The sequence below is a fragment of the Nasonia vitripennis genome (assembly GCF_009193385.2).
Source record: "Nasonia vitripennis strain AsymCx chromosome 4 unlocalized genomic scaffold, Nvit_psr_1.1 chr4_random0007, whole genome shotgun sequence".
In the NCBI taxonomy this organism is placed as follows: Eukaryota; Metazoa; Arthropoda; class Insecta; order Hymenoptera; family Pteromalidae; genus Nasonia; species Nasonia vitripennis.
Window position 1 is genome coordinate 3093151 of NW_022279643.1, and position 17607 is coordinate 3110757.

A 17607-nucleotide genomic window follows, 5' to 3' on the forward strand; every position below is an offset into this window, starting at 1 on the left:
TACGTCTAGATTCACCAAGAATCAATAAAATATCAACCCTTTCAGCGGCTGGATAATCAGCCATTGTTAAAAATTTATAACAAGTTCAATAAAAAATTTTGTTTTTACCAAACTGAACAAATTAGATAGCTTTCGATGAGTAATAAATTTTAATAGAAAAAATAAAGGTCAATGAATGAAAGAGAGAAAATGTTAAACAAATGATATTTGATTAGTTTGGCTAATCAATAACTATTCAATAACTAGTAAACTATTGAATACTAAGTATAAGTAACAATGAGTAGAGGATAAATTCATATGAAAAGAGATCTCTTATTAGAAAAATTGTCTATTTCAACAATGAGTCGCGAGAAAATTCAACTTGAAAAATCATCTTTACAAAATAAATTATTTATTTCAACAATAAATTCAGGCAAATTTCGACGAGGAAAATTAGTAGCCAATTGTGTCCACGTCGTTCCTGAGTAACGCTAAAGATAGGATAAAAATTCGCTTACGAAAACATCCCAAGAACTGAATAGAATCCAAAAAAATGGTGGTGTCTTTGGGTACCTACATTCAAATCTGTACATAATAAAAGTGAGAGGCAAGGAGACTCACTCTAATCAAGCACCCCAAAGGGAACACAATCCTATTACGTCCACGTAGTTGTTCCTGGGCAACACTAAAGTTAGGATATAGATATGGACTCCACATAACATTTGATATTTCATTTTTGCACTTTTGACCTTACAAAATGGCTTTGAAGTCAGCAAAGCATAATCACATTTTAAGTCAATTATTCTCTTAATGTTTATTACAATAACAAAATGATAATTCTACGAAAAAATTGAAAGGAAAACAATCTTAGGCTGATACTTCTTATTTGACCTTGAATTGACCTTCTCAAGGTCGCTAAGGCAAACTTGAAATGTCATTTCCGACGTAATTTTTTCCGCTGCTCCGTATTCCGAGGTCAAAAATAGGGGTTCCCGTTAACAATACAATGACCTTCAAATGACCTTGAAAATCGAGTTCAAGGTCAAAGGTGTTGGTGTCATTAGATGGCCCCTTTTGCTCCCTTCAACTTTTGTCAAGGTCATCTTTCGACATCAGTAAAATAAAACCAGACAAACAGCTGTTTAGCAGATTTTTTGTTATTTGACCTTGAATTGACCTTCTCAAGGTCACCAAAGCAAACTTAAAATATCCTTTGCGACGTAATTTTTTTCGCTCTATCCGATTCCAAGGTCTAAAATAGAGGTTCCTATTTAAAAAAATCACAATTACCCTCAAATGACCTTGAAAATCGAGTTCAAGGTCATAGGTGTTTGTGTCATTCGATTGCCCCCTTTCCCCCCCTCAACTTTTGTTGTCATTTTTCGTTAAAATTAGTTTTTCCATGGTTTTTTGTCGTGGTCGGATTAAAATGAAACACCCTGTATAGGGTGGGCCATTTTAATCAAACCAGTCTAATAACTCCTAAATTAAGCCATGAACAGACAAATTGTTCAGATGAAAGTAGTCTAGGATCAAGGGGGAAATCTTTTTGTGCAATTAGTTTTGACCTTGAACTCAACTTTCAAGGTCATTTGAAGGTCAATTTTTTTTTTAAATAGGAACCCCTGTTTTTGATAGCAGATTCGGAAAGAAAAGGAAATTTTACGTCCGAAACGTCCGAAAGTCAACATCCTCTAAAAGCTCTGGCAGTCGATCTCTGAACAATGCCAAATAGCTATTCTGGTTAACATTTTTACCGAAAAAATATGGCCCAATCAGGTAACCATTAATGATCCCACACCACACCATTAAACTCCACCGGTTTGGATGGTCAATAGCCCTGTACTAGTGGGGATTTACAGGTGACCAGTAGTGACTATTGTGCCTATTTAATTGACCATCACTGCGAAATATAGCCTCGTCAGAAAACATAACAAATCTGAAAAAATCTGGATCATTTTGTAAAACTCCTAAAGCCCACTGGCAAAAGTTAATACGCATTAGAAAATGGCGTGGCCTCAGCTCATGAACTAATCTTATGTGATAATCGTGATAGTGGAGATTATTGAGAATTCTCAATGCTGTTCTTCGTGGTATACGGATTTCTCTTTCAATTTGTCGACTACTAATTTGTGGATTGAGATGCTAAGGATGCATATAACATTAGGATCATTTTCGTCCATCACGAGCTCTTCGAAGTAATCTGAGTAATGTGTCGTGAGTAGGACGCCTTCTTAGAGGAAAGCGTTCAGCGTAGAGTCGCACCGCGGCTCTGGCATTGTTTTGGGTTTCGCCTAAGATCATTATCATATCAACAATTTGATTGGATTGATAATCGCCCATGTTGAAAATTTTGTTTATAATAAGAAAAATAAGAAAAACTATTTTTTTTACATTCACTCTTTATTGAAATTGACAGTAAACCAAAATAAGAAAGTGATAACAAAAAAAGGAGGAATTTTCAAACTGTATAATTTTTAAATCAAATTTGTAAAATCTTATTTTCTTACGTTAAGACATTGTGATTTAAATTGAAGACAGCGTGAGAACAATCGTTAGAATTCATATTAGAATAAGAAATTCAACTTAAAAAAAACATCTAAACTGGAAATGATGCACTTTGGCAAATACAATTATTAAAAATTTTTTTTAATATTACAAAAGCAAAATGCTATTTAATATTTTATCTTAAATAATGTATTTTTTAACATCCTACCTTTATTGTTTAACCATTTTTTACGCTTTTGAAACGTTAAACTTTTACTTGACTCTGCTTCGACCGTGAATGATTGACAACATTGATTTGTAACGTTCCATTTCCCACTCCCATTAATAACTCAGATATTTAAAATTATCATGTTTACTTCAAAATTTACTTTTGACCACTAAAAATTTGGTAACGAATGTTAAACAAGCATCCTAGTGAGAGGCAAGGGGACTCACAGTAAACAAGCACCCCAGTGAGAGGCAAGGGGACTCACATTAAAACACCCTAAAGGGAACATAATCCTAATACGTCCACGTCGTTGTTCCTGGGTAGCGCTGAAATTAGGGAATTATTTTGTTTTCAAGGTAAATATTTTCATGGTCATTGTCACATTGGGTTTGAATATTCATCATAAAAGTTATGAAATGTAGTTATGAAATGTACTAGGTTATATGTGTCAAACTTGAATGCAAAACCACTTAGTAGCCATTATATTATGTTTGTTTTCTACATAACTTCTGGTAGAAGGTCAGGCCCATTCTAAAATTTTACAGCTACTCTTTTACTGTAAAAAAGTATCTTTTTACTGTATTGAGGTTGTCAGAGTCAGGATCAAACATTCAAATTTTCATATTTTAAGGTTTAAAATCTAAATAAGGTAGCCTTAACACACTTATAGGGCTCTAAAACTATTTTTATTGAAAAATTCAAAAAATTTCACAAAAAAAGTATTCGGATAGTTTTAGTTAAAAATTCATCCCTTATAAGCTACAAATCATTGAAAATAGGCAAAAATTTCTTGAAACCTCAACTCACCAACTAGAACTCGAAACCAAATGAAGGAATTGCGCTGAGATTTTTTTATGGGAGTCAGGTACAATATACAGAATATATTGTTATAGCTACCCTTAGCAACGAGATCAACGACGTTGTGGATGTTGTTGTTTAGTTAGAGTTTGATCGTAACAGCTGATGAGTTGAGACGTGCGATCTGAATAAAGAGTTTGTGTTCCTTTTCGTAAATACGTGTTCTCTCATTTACGCCCGTACCTGGTCATAACATTTTGGGGGTTCGTCCGGGATAATTTATTCAAACACCATGAACGCCGAATCGGATTTTTGGTTATGGATTGCCTCACGGATTGATGAACAAGAAACGCATCCTGTTATACGTAGTGTCAGAGAGAAGGCTATCATGGAAATCGCGAAGGAAGATCAATTTAGGAAAGAAACTGAGACAAGAATAGAACCGCTTGAGACGGAAGTGAACGATCAAGAATTGGTCGAAAAGTCTGTGTATTTGCGTTCTGAAAAGTTGTTAAAAATCGCAAGAACACCAATTCCAACCCCAAGAACATCAACTCAACCAATTGCATCGCCAAGAATACTCTCAAGAACTGATCTGCAAGCTGAGCAACTACGGAATGAAGAATTAGCAAGGCAATATTATTCAAACTTGCTGCTCATAAACGGCTGTGTCGATTTGCTTGAAAAGCAAAAGGATCTTCAACTACAATTTAAACAGCTAAGTCAATTGAATACAAAGATTACAAACACAGACATAATCACTAAAGGGTCAATTTTTGATGAATCGAATTTAGTTGATACACATTTGATACACGTCAAGAACGAATTAGAATTACCATCTAGCAACACAGTTAAACACCAGAATATCTCATCGATGAATGCCGCTGTTGATAACACTATTCTAAAACTACATAGACGTGGAGATACACTTAAAAAGATCAACAAGACAGATTTAGATTATTTCCAAAATTCTATGAGTTTGACAAAGAAAGATGCGATACTGCAGATGTTTGCTTCGTTCCGTTTCAGACCAGCAAAATCCGGTTCGAAAGGTTTATTGAGTGAGATGTCTGGCTTTTTGATGTCGTCGCTCACATCTTTGCCGTTCGATGGAGGAGGCTGAATAAGAATGAGACTGTTCCTGTAATGACACGTACCAACAACGACGAAAGATCCTGATTAAGACATTTCACCCGATTGAGACACATCAACCCGAATGACCGAATCAAACCGATTTATGAAGACTACTCTGCTCACGGTTCTTTTGAGCCATGGTTTTTCCGGTGAGAGTGAAGGTGAATACCGGAGTAGGGACTTGAGGAGAGGTTCCATGGTATGCCAACTCCCCACTCATGTCCGAAGGATGAATTTGAATGTGTTCGATTGAATTCAACCGCTTAAAGCTTGGATTCATGAAAGAGATTAGTCTTTTATTCCTGTAAGTGATGATTGGAGTCCGCATCTGTAACGCCGCTAGGTAACTTGACGCCTGGTATGGGTCAAGGTAGAGGACGTTGATGGGATCCTGTAAGTCATCATTGGAATAAGAAGAGGATTGTTTTCAAGAGACGGGTCCGTCTTAGTCCTGTTAAGTGATGATTGGAATGACGTCTGTAAGCACCGCTCGGTAACTTGATGCCTAGGACGGGTCAAGGTAGAGGATGTTGATGTCAGTTCCTGTAAGTCATCATTGGATTGTAAGAGGATCAACCCGCTTGAAGGATGGATGGTTATGATTGTCGGGACGACAATCTGAAAAGAAGAGGGCAATGTTGTGACCGAGCCTGAACGTTGCGCGATTCGAACACCATGAATCGCGCATAGCTACCCTTAGCAACGAGATCAACGACGTCGCGGATGTTGTTGTTTAGTTAGAGTCTGATCGTGACAGCTGATGAGTTGAGACGTGCGATCTGAATAAAGAATTTGTGTTCCTTTTCGTAAATATGTGTTCTCTCATTTACGCCCGTACCTGGTCATAACAATATATATATAGTTTCTTTGGCTATACTCCCCCCCCCCGCAACCATGTTCCACACCTCCCCCACAGCCCCCCCACAAAATAACGCAAAAATCGTTCATTTTAATGTTATTTTTGAAAATGTCAATGCTCCCCAACAGTTTCCTATAGCCCCCCCCCCCCCACACACACACATACAGAAATAACACGAATTTGGTATGATGAACTTACTCGAAACGTACTGTAGTTGTAAATGTAAATGTACATGCAGGTATGCAAAAATCGTCAAAAATGCGAAAATCTGACAAAACAGTAAAAATTTTGGCTTTTCAGGAGTTTTTTCCCATTTTCGACGATTTTCACCCTATTTTAAATTACTCGCAACTATTGATGGGGATAATTATTTATAACAATTTTTTTTTAAATTCAAGATTTCGGTCTCAGCTGTCCATTAATGCCGGAAAAAATAATGTTCGCTTGGCCAGGTAATACATCACTCTAGGCGCGATAAAGGCTATTTTTTGCCAATTAGTAATTGGCCGTAGACTTTTTTGCTAGCATATGGTTTAGAGGTGGCACCCACATTTTTTCATACTGCATGTCCAAACGCATGAAAAAACTTGTTCTACAGCGTGTGTCCTAAAAATTGCAAGAGCTCGATTTTTCGACCGCAAAATGTCCGACTTCTCGTAGAATGACTCATATATGTATGTGTAGGTCTGTTTATGTTTATATGTATACATGAAAACATTAAAAGTGTCTTTTGCCTAGGCTTGAAAGACTCTACTTTTGCTTCACTTTTTCGTAGGTGAAAAGTGCGTTTTCGATGCACGTGTTATGAAACATTATACAATTAAGTGCAAATTTATTATTACAAGACAATATAAAAATAAAGTTTACTTACGTGTTTGCCGTAAAAATGACTGTCACCGAAGAAAGATTTTTTATTTCCAGTGAAACTAAACATTGGTAATGGGACCGGAATCGGGACGTTAATTCCTACTTGTCCAGCTTCAATTCTATCAATAAAAGTTCTTGCACTCGCTCCGTTTGTTGTGAAAATTGCAGTTCCGTTACCGTATGGGTTGGCATTTATCAATTTAATTGCTTCGTCTAGTGATGCTGCATTCATACAAACCAAAACTGGACCGAAAATTTCTTCCTTGTAACATCTCATATTTGGCTAAAACGATAAAATTTAATTTGTGTTACAATAATTATTCTAAATCTTCTACGAAAAAAAAAACTGATGCTGATTCTTTGGCATGCAGCTTCCTTCAACTAAATTTATAGTTCCAATAGATAAAATATTATTCAAATATACAGTATATTAATGCTTTTTTAAAATATTTTTAATCTTAATTATTTCACTGAAGGAGCAATTTTCTTAGCAAAAGACTATGGTAATTAGAAAGATCCGATCAAAATCTTTAAACAAGAGGAAGGGTCACATTTATAGGGGTGGGGAACCCTGCAATCACGTTGACTAGCTGTTAGACGGACGCTGTTTCCGTCTACCATCCGTCACAATATCAAATCATATAATCTCCATAAAAAATTCAAACTTTAATATTTTAAATACTATAGAATCCTCATAACCTCATAAAATCATGAACTTCCTCAAAACATTTTGAACTTTTGTTAGTGAGTTATAAAGTTTAACAAAACTAGTAATTGCTTCCTTCTTATAGGAAGCCTTGTAATAGTAATTTCTTGAGTTTGTGTAAAAACATTTAGGAAGTGTGTTTTGATGCATTTTGAGTCGAAAAATAGTGTTTTTGGAAAATGTCCGTACGGATGTATATGTGTGTGTGTGTGTGTCTTCGTTCGTTCGTATACACCTATATCTTAGCTTCTACTCAGTGAATTTTAACCCACCAAGTCTCATTTTCTTTGTTTTTATTAGTACATAGTGGGAAAACAATCGCTACGCTCGTGCGCTGACCTCACGGTACAATAATGGACTGCTTAGATCACGGATAGGCGTGACTTGGCGGATTTCAGCAGCTGTGCTATAAATTGTATACGATACTCGTGAACTAACAGCCCATCAGTGCACGGTGTTTTATTACCCTCGATACGCTCAAGCTAAGAATAATATTACCTATCTTTTGATAATGTAAATGTAATTGATTAGAAATAATTTTATCTATCAAACGAAAAAGTACAAAAACTTTATAGAATTATATATGAAGTAAAAACAATTGTGATATTAGAGAAATACATAATGTTGAAAGAAGCTACGTGCCAAATAATTGGTAATGGTTTTTTTGTTGTACAGGGTATACAGGGTGAGAGACAAAGAAGACAAGAATGTACACACACCAATAAGCAGGCGGCATTATCAAGGAAAGAAGTGGGACCGCATGAAAGATGCTCCGCGCTCCAAACAGTCACATCTACGATGCACCTAGAGCATATTCAACAATTGATTAAATAGTACAAAAGACAAATAACAACAACGTAACGAAGTGCATTAACGAAATTCAAACATTCGATAAATAGAATTATCAGCATTATAAAACGATAAAAGCAACTCTCGTATAATGATAATTCAGAATAAAATATTACTATCACAAATAATTATAGACGTGATATTGAATATGTTTAAAAAACGCATAAGAGAGAAGAATCGCTAAAACTCACGTACAACGAAGCAGAAGGAGGAGCAAAGAAAAGAAGAAGCCAGACAACTACACTCATGCACGCAGATAAGCTAGCGTAACTCGGTAGCATCAACGAGGAGAAGAAATAGACCAAGCACAGCATAGAAGATCGTTACACGCAGTATACGAAGGAAAAATCTAAAACTTGAGCATCCGCTGAAAGTGACAACACGCACAGCGAGTCAAGATGCAGTTCCCTCGAGAGTTTCAAGGGACGTTCGAGCATAGCCAGCACATAAAAAAAAAGATAAATTGCAGCTACTTTGACAACAAAGAAGGTTAAAGAATTGGTGTAAGCATTATTGAGATTTTTTCCAGCCTCTTAGGTCATTCATTAATTGTAAACTGGGAAGGGGGTTTGACAGGACAGCGTTTACTGGTGGAGTGGATAAGACAGTGTGGTCCGGGACAAGTTAAAAAGGAAGAACGGAAGGCCATGAGAAATAAGAGACATGCTACAAAAAAGAGGTAAGAACAGCAATAGAGGGAGCCCTTAAAAAGCCAGACAATGGTAGGAGGTTGATCCTATTAAAGCCTGACATAAAAAGCCTTAGGATTGTAATAGTATTGTAATACTTAGTAAGAGACCGAAGAGCTTCTTAAGATAACTTCTTTAGGCTTTGGACACTGGAAGGATGAGTTTAATGGAGCAGATGAGTTGACTCTATGCTATAAGCGTAGAGGAGCCGATCACTGCATGGCTGAATGCAAAATGGAACTGAGCTGCTTTCTCTGCAAAGGAAAGGGACAAAAGGAAGAAGGCTGTAAACATGTAGCTGGCTCTGACGGCTGCATTACATTCAGGCGCGCCCTGGGCATGGTAAAGAAAAAAGAAGGAAGATCTCAAAAACATAGCAAAATCAGGCGAAGTGTCAGATGTATCATAAGAAATGACGACCACATCAATGAGAAGAGAGCGAAAAGCCTTTGATCTCCGCGAGGCATTGTTTGACGGTCGTAACATGAGAATCATGGCCGTATAGGGCGCAGCTACGTGACCTTTACTAAGGATCGGTAAGGCCACGGAGAGAATTCTTGTCCTTTTTAACCTCCTTCTACACAAAGAAAAACCCCTATTAATTCCTTGAAACTTAAAAGTATAGGAAAACAATTATTTAGGTGGGGTGTCAATTACAGGGATAGAGTGTCAATTAAGGCGTCCAGCCTGGGTTAAATCCTGCAAAAATAGGTTGAGCCTAGCGAGTCGCAGTTCTTCCAGGAGCTTGGGGGGAGGGTGACCGAGATGTCGCCGGTCCTCGTAGGCTTGGTTGAGCTCCTCAACCAAGCGGGTCCCCTCCTCGATGCGCTGCTGAAGCGCTTCCTTGGCCTCCTCGGCTGCGCGGCGCTTTTTCCTCCCCTCGACGTATTCTTGGCGGCGGCGTCTGACGTCGCGCTCGTCCGCCACTAACTTCGGGTAGTTACCCGCGAGCGCACGGCCGTCCTCCCCGAACTTCTCCAGGAAGTCGTCGAGGGCAAAGAAGGCTTCCTCCTCGGCTTTGAGGGCTTCCCTCTTCAGCGCCCTGGCTTGCTCCAGCTGGTTCTTGGTGGCCTCCCAGGCCTCCTCGGGTGTTCTCGTGGGCGCTGGTGCGTTGGAGCCGTGGTTTGTCAAGGGGGTCTTTGCCGTAGTGGAGGGCGTAGCGCCCGCCGACGTGGTGCTGTCAGGAGTCGGTGGTAGAGGCAGATCCTCTATCTGAACCCAGCGGGTTCGGCCCCCCTCCACGACTCTGATCCAGCTGGGGTCTGACGCCATCATCTGCAAGGTCAATAAGAGGGAGTTCTAGGAAGTTTATGAGGGTCTTTTGGACCGAGTACGACGAGGGGACAGGACAGGAGGAGTCTCTCGCTTGTTCACGGAACCTTTTGGGCGACCTCGCTTTTTCAGGGGTACTACTAACGGGGTTACCTCCTCATTCTCGATACTAGGAGGTGGTTCGCTAGTTTTCTTTCCGCGCGTGACTCTAGTTATCGCACGGTTAACAACGATGCGCGTCTTCCGCGGTCTACCTCGCTTACGTGGCGCTTCCACGTTTACAGACGTATTAGTCGAAGCCGGGGCAGCATCTTGTGGATTCGCAGTCGTCGTTGCGGTGTCTGTTGGTTCTTCGTCGCTCGATGGGTCTCCGTCGTCCTCATATTTCTTCAAATCGACTACATGTATCTTTTCGAACTTGTCACCTTTGTCGTTCTCGAGGGTGTACACATCTTGTCCAATTTTGGCCGTAATTCTGAATGGGCCAGCAAACTTCGGCGCGAGTTTCGCATTTATGCCTAATAGAGCGGACGAAAGAATGCGATTACGCTTCCAGACTAGGTCACCGACCTGATACTCGGATTGTCTGCGTCTTGCGTTATAGTAAGTTGCTTGTTTTTCAGAAGCTCTCTGTGCGTGTCTCGCTGTACGGACTTGCAGATCCAACAAACGTTGCATTCTATCTTCCCAGTCCTTGATGGCTTGTTCTTCTGCCTCTTCTTTCTTGAGAATCTCTTCTGCTCGGCGGCTGTTGTGGGGTGGCTCTATGTGCCGTCCTGGGATAAACACATTCCCCAACATTAGTTGGGGAATGTGTTTGTCCCAGGACCTGTGTTCACCTTCGATAAACGTCGTAATCATTGTCTTGAAAGTGCGATTGACACGTTCTACCGGGTTGGCTTGAGCGTGATACGGTGGGATAGTTCGATGTTGTATCCTCAGTTCTTTAAGAAATTGGGCTAGCACCTTGTTTCGAAATTCCGTCCCGTTGTCAGATAAAAATGCCTCGGGCACTCCGAAACGTAGAATAACACGTTCATTTAGATTTTTCCGGATCGTTTTTCCATCCGCCTTGCGAATTGGGATGACTTCGATCCACTTCGTGAAAACATCTAAGAAGATGAGGATGTATTGGTAACCTTGAGTCGACCGGGGGAACGGACCCATAATGTCAGCGGCGACAATTTCCCAGGGTCCAGGGACTCTTCTCTGACCCATTAACCCAGCGGGTAACGCTTGTTCTACCTTGCACTGCTGGCAGGCCGTGCAAGTACGAACAAAGTTACTTACATCTCTATACATTCCCTTCCAGTAGAAGTATCGTGCGATTCGCTCGTAAGTCTTGCGGCGGCCCAAGTGACCATTTGTGGGCTCGCAGTGCGATTCCCGCATCGCTTCTACGGTCTTCTCTGGTGGCAAAACCATTTTCCATTCGTCCTGTTCGTCTAGGATATCGTCTAAGAGAGGATCAGGACGTAGATGATACAGTCTGCCCTCCGAAATCTTCCAGTTTGGATGATCGGTTGGGTTTTCCCTTACCTTGGCACACATGTCAGTATACCATGGGTCATCTGTAAATTTTCCTCCTATACCGAGTGTGGCTAAGGGCGTATTCTGGTCTTCATCCTCGTACATTCGGGATAAGGCGTCTGGTACGCAATGTAATGAGCCCTTTCGATGGATAATCTCGAAATCATAGGCTTGCAATTCGAGAGCCCACCTAGCTAAGCGACCGTTGGGGTTACGCATATTACGCAGCCACTTCAGACTACTGTGGTCGGTAATAACTTGGAAGTGATAACCCTCAACATAGGCTCTAAATTTGCGTATCGCCCACAATACAGCCAAACATTCGCGTTCAGTGACAGAGTAATTTCTCTCGGCTTTTGACAGGGTGCGGCTCGCAAAGCTTAACACGCGTTCTTCGCTATCATGGACTTGAGTCAACACTGCACCCAGGCCGGTGTCACTAGCATCCGTCTGAATCGTGAAAGTTTCGTCGAATGATGGACTATGTAGGATTGGAGCCGAAGCTATCAGCGTTTTAATTTGTAGGAACGCTTCTTGCTGCGATTCGCCCCAGTTATATCTCACGTCTTTCCTGGTTAACTGAGTGAGAGGATCGGCGAGTGTCGCAAAATTGTCCAGGAATTTCCTATACCAAGAGACCATCCCTAGGAACCTGCAGAGTTGTTTTAGATTCTTGGGGGCCGGGTAGTCTAAAATTGGAGCAACCTTATCCGGATCGGGACGGAAGCCATCTCGATTTACCATCACCCCAAGGTACTTAACCTCGCTGCAACAGAATTTGCTTTTCTCCCAATTAATCGTGAGTCCAGCATCGCTGATCCGGTTGAGTACGACTTCTAACCAATGTAAATGGTCTTCGAACGTGTCGGTAGTGATAATAATATCATCCAGGTACGAAAAAGCATGAGGTTCCAACTCAGGCCCGATAATCTTATCGCTAAGCTGTTGGAACGTCGCAGGGCCACCAACCACGCCATAAGGAAGCCGGGTGAACTCAAAAAGTCCGAGTCCGGGCACCGTAAATGCCGTGAGGTGCATGTCTTCCTCCTTCATGGGGATCTGGTGGTAGGCACTACTCAAGTCGATCGTCGAGATGCAACGAGCATTCTGCAATTTGCTAAGGATGGAGTCCATGAATGGAAGCGGATATGCACTGGCCTTGGAAACGGCGTTGAGTTTACGGTAGTCTATGCAAAACCGGTAGGATCGATTGGCTTTTCGCACCATGACTACGGGGCTCGACCATTCACTGTTCGACCGTCGAATTATTCCTGCTTCTAGCATTTCCAACACTTGCTTATGCATCTCCTCCTCAATCTTCTTCGACACGGGGTAGTACCTCTGCTTGATAGGTCGAGCGGAACCCACATCAATGGCGTGCATGATCAATGAAGTGCAGCCAAGTGGTTGTTCGTTCTCTGGTAGCCACCTATCCAGCAGTTCGTTTGAATGGTTACGCTGCCGCGGCGTAACATCAACTAGGCCAATGGCCGCCAGGGCATTACTCTCGCCGTCAGTGAGACTAGATAACTCCAGAGGGATAGTCTCCGACGTGCCCTTAATCTCTAGGACATTCTGACGAAGTCTAAGCGTGGCGCCAAATGCACGGATGAAATCCGTCCCTAAAATGCAGGAGGAATCAAGTTCGCTCATGATCATGACTTTCAGTACTTTTCGACGACCCTGTACGTCAAAGGGTAGGTCGACGTGACCATAAATCGGCACTAACTGGCCGTTAGCGAGCTTCGCTCCTGGTCCTTTATAGGGCGTAATAGTTTGTCCACAGGCCGAGGCAATCTGAATGCCGACCGGGCCAATGGCGGTGCGTGCAGCTCCATAGTCGAACAAAGAGCGGACTCTGAACCCTGCAATTCCAACTTGCACCTACCAGCGACGGTGATCCTCCGGACTTGGATCTTCGGCCTTCAACGGCATGAGTGCGTCCTCGCTCTTTAAATCGAGCGATTCGCTAGAGGCCGTTGTTGCCTCGGGAGAAGTGTTGGCCTGACTCACTTCTTCCCTTGGTCTTTTCCCGACTTCTGGGAGCATTCTGGGCACGAACTTTTTACGTGTTGTGGCCAACTGCAACCATAGCATTTAACGTGGGGCTTATATGGCCCACGAGCCTTCTGGTCTTTATTGTGGTCACTATCCGGTTTGCGTACCGTTCGTTTCGTTTTCTCCTCTACTACCTCTTCAATTGTCACGGTAGAGACACTTTTCGGCTTCGACTTCTTGCCGTTCTTCGGGTTATTTCCACCCGCTGTGATGGCTTTCGGCTGTAGTTGCGATGGTTGCTGCTGGAAGGCAGCAATGCCCGCAAGGCCTAATTGGGCTAGGGCCTCCTTTACTGCCGTCGCGACTAGCGTGCTCTGGAGCGGGCTCGCTGGTTCGACGGGTTCTGTTACAGCGTTCACGCTAGGAGTTTTCGCAGTGGTGGCTGTTGGTGTAGCCGGCTTTTCCTTATAGGCGACATGCGGTAGCAGGCTACGTTCCGGTGGAGGTGGCGGCTTGTAGTTGTCTCGATCGTGAACCAACTTCTCGGCGTCCCTCGCTAACGTAACTAGGGCGTCTAAGTCTGTGACGTCTTTACGTGGTACAATCATCTTGATTTCTGGCAACATATTGTCATAAATCATCTTCAATTGTGCGTCTACCGGTGGAGGTTCATCTAACCTGCTGAGGATCGTCAGTACTGCGAAGATGTGTTCCCTCACTGACTCCTTTTTCCCTTGGGTACGCGCTTGGGCTTCGGCTAACAGCTGCATTTGGATGTCCTGATCGACTCCGTAACTTCGCCTTGCAGCTTTGCAGAAATCTGTCCATGTACACCAAGTGTGTCGCAGTTGTCTACACCAGATTAGTGCTGGCCCCGTTAATACGTGCAACATAGCATTCAGCGAATCGGTGTCGTCTAGATGAGATGACATTCTGCATTCGTTGACTCTCTGTAGGAACTCTTCGATGCAAGTGTCTTGGCTGCCATCAAACTTTATTTTCCATTCTCGGGCGATTTTTCCAATGTCTTTACGTGATTGTGATGTCCACGTAGGAGTGGGTGTGCAGTTGAACGGATTCGTTTGCGTGGCGTCAAATGGCCAAAAAGGATTCGTGCTATTAGCGTATGGTGTTTCCCCAGGCTTGAGGAATGGATTGTTATTACCAATCGGTGATCCGCCCCTCCCCTTAGACTCTTGATAGTCTGGCGTGTTACTCTGCCTTCTGAATGGATTTTGCCTAGTCTGATAGTTCTGTGTACCGTCTAAATTAATTATCCACGGGTTTTCGCTTGCGTATCGCGTACTATGCGCGTCAGGTTCAGGGTGTGGAATATCCAGCGTCTCTTGAAATCGAACTTTCCTACTATCAGCTGGCGTCGTCGGGGTGTACGAATTACTGGATTCAGCCATGTCTAAAATAACTTGTTCCAGCTGTTCTAGTTGTTGTCGTAAAGCTTCCTTCTCTTTGACGTCTGCGATGCGCATTCTAATCAGTTGTTCGTTTTGTTGCCTGAGGTACTCTTCGTTTCTCTGAGCATTGTTTGAGTACGTTACTTGCGTATTCGCTTGCCTTGTTCCTTGTGCTTGCGTTGTTATTGTGCTGGTACTTGTCGTTGCCGCTGTGCTGTTGCTAGTCGGCAACACACTTGTACCCGTTCGCGTTATGCTTGACAGTTGTGGATTATTAATCAGAGGTTCGAACTCATCTATGAATGTCGAATTTGTGTCGAACACGTTTACTCTGCTTCCTCTGCGCCGTGCTATTATGCTATTCTTCAGCGACGTAGGTAACGTTTTATCTGTCTGTATTAATCTGTGGAGATCTGTGTCTCTTCTTGAACTAACTATAAATATTGGATCACTTGATTCTTGAAAATCTTCTGCAGTGTAGTCTCCGCGAAGTCGTCTAGCTAACCTACTTACATTTTCTAGCCTTGAATTACTCCGAATAAGATCTAGTTCGATTAATCTATTTTGTAATTCCAATGGCGACAGGGAAAGCGCCCAGTTTTCTATTTGTAAATCTAGTTCTTCTTGAAAAAGCGCCATCCTCTGAAAAATTCTTTTTGGTTTGCTATAACGAAAGGGTAAAGAGAGAAGAAAAAAAAAATTTTTAGGGTGACAAAAAAAACTCAATACGAATTCACGTACACAGAGATACGAACCGCCCACAACAACTGTTGCGAATCGCAAAAACTCTTTCCGAAACTTATACACTAAATGTAATAAGTCGTAATATAATATTTCGGCCGCGTCGACTTCGTCGAACGTCTACAACGCCGGAGACCGGTGTTGTTTATCTCGTGCGGCGAGCTCGCTCGACCGCGATGTCAACAAAGTCGCGCGTCGCTATGCTTAGCGTGTAACTTGCGTTCTCGCTCTAATATAAGCTTTTGTTCGCTGTATAGATTTTATTTCGGTGCGACTATTATTTTTCTTGCGATGCCGAAATTTGAAATCTTCTAAACAAATATTGTTTAATCCGAGACGTTGGGCGCCAATATAACGGTGTACTGGATGCAGTTGCTCAGTTTCCAGCTCCGCTATAATCAAGGTCCGTAGACCTCGTTACTCTCGAGAAAGAGAGTCGTCGGGATAGCACCTAGTGCTGAATAGGTTCCGGCCAGGCCAGTTATGCTGCGATCTCGTACATATGCGAGACGCAAGCCCGCGGAGGCGGCTGGGTCGGTGATGGAGCGAGGTACAAGTATACGCGTAGGAACATGCAAAATAACGACTGTCGAGATTGTTGAGGAACTGTCACAGCGTTTATTGACAAACTATATACAGGGCTTGCATGCGAGCAAGCGAGGTCGCAGGTACGAGGGAGGATAAGGAGAGCCCTGGCGAGTGTAGCGTGAGAGAGAGAGAGAGAGAGAGAGAGAGAGAGAGAGAGAGAGAGAGAGAGAGCTGGCACTCACACGATTTCGCGCTACAATAAAAATGCACTTGCTATGACGTGAAAACCCTTACGGATTAGAGGGCAGTCGCAGCAAGTGTAACCTTTAATTAAAATAAAGGAAAGGAAATTAACAGAAAGTGACTCTACAAGAGAAGAAAATAAACTAAAGAGAAGCACGCAAAGACGCGAGGTACCTTTATTCGCACGCAGATCTCTCTTACCCAGGGCGTTCGTAGCCCGCGCAATCTCTGTAATCTCGAATGCAGCCGCTGAAGAAGTCGCTGAACTAGACTCGCTATACACTGCCGCTGTTTTCTTCATAGTCCTGGAGGTCTGGAAACCAGACATGGGGAGCGAGAGGATAAGCCGCAACCGTGCAATAAGCGCGCTTCGTCATCTCGAAAAGTATACCTCGTAGTTGTTGGCGTTGGACGAACTGTTTTAGTTTGTTAGCAAATTTTGCAATTTTTTACGAACCTAGCTGTGTCTCCATATGCTCTGGGCCAGTAATTAAATTATACTAATCGATCATATGTTTTGTATATTCCCGGGTGACCAGGTGACGGTTTAGAATGCATCTCTTCCAGGTTAGGTCGCGCTTATCTTTCGGGATAACGATAACGAGTTTCCAAACTTCTAAGTCTGTCATGATGTCGTTGACATCTTTGCACGGTTTATATCTGTAGATATTTCCATTGGTGACGTTTCAGTCTTTATATCTACATGGGTGTTTTAATATCTGATATAATCACTTTTTATACCATTTGTCCGATGTAGACTATTCAACATTTATGAGAGCATGTCTGGTACTACGTTGTGTTTGCGTTTTCTGTGCATGACTTTAAAATCATAGCTTGTTGGCTCGTGAGCCCATCTACCACATAGTCCATACATAGTCTTCAGACTGGATCTTTTTTGTTAAACAGCTTCTGCAATGCGCTTTGGTCTGATATTACGGTGAAAGTGTTGTCATCGATATATGGTCTTAATCTTTCTATCGCGAATTTTAGCGCTAGGCACTCACGCTCAGTCGTGCTGTGATTTAATTTGTTTTTCTGTAGTGCGCAAATCGCGTATTCAATTACTCGTTTAACGCTATCTACTATTTGTGTCAGTAAGCTGCCTAAATCAGTGTTTGATTCATCGCAGTGTAAGGTAAATTCGGTGTCCGGATCCGGCCTATGTAATAGAGGGGCTTGACTAAAGATTTTTTCAATAATCTCAAACGCGTTTTCGTGCTCCTTTTTTCATGCAAATTTTGTATTTTGTCGGGTTAGTTTCGTGAGCGGATTTACTATCGCCGCGT

At 42.2% G+C, this 17607-nt stretch overlaps 1 protein-coding gene across 14 annotated transcripts in view; it reads right to left on the bottom strand.

Moving 5' to 3' along the window:
- The window catches only part of LOC100114161 (methylmalonate-semialdehyde dehydrogenase [acylating], mitochondrial), a 242410-nt gene that overhangs the window by 11405 nt on the left and 213398 nt on the right, over positions 1-17607 (bottom strand). For all 14 annotated transcript variants that reach the window (XR_004345295.1, XR_004345294.1, XR_004345293.1 and 11 more), the window contains 1 exon segment: positions 6358-6636. Coding sequence is in view for 7 of the 14 variants with exons in the window: in XM_032602011.1 (XP_032457902.1) it covers positions 6358-6636 (279 nt within the window). In the remaining 7 variants the exon portion in view is untranslated.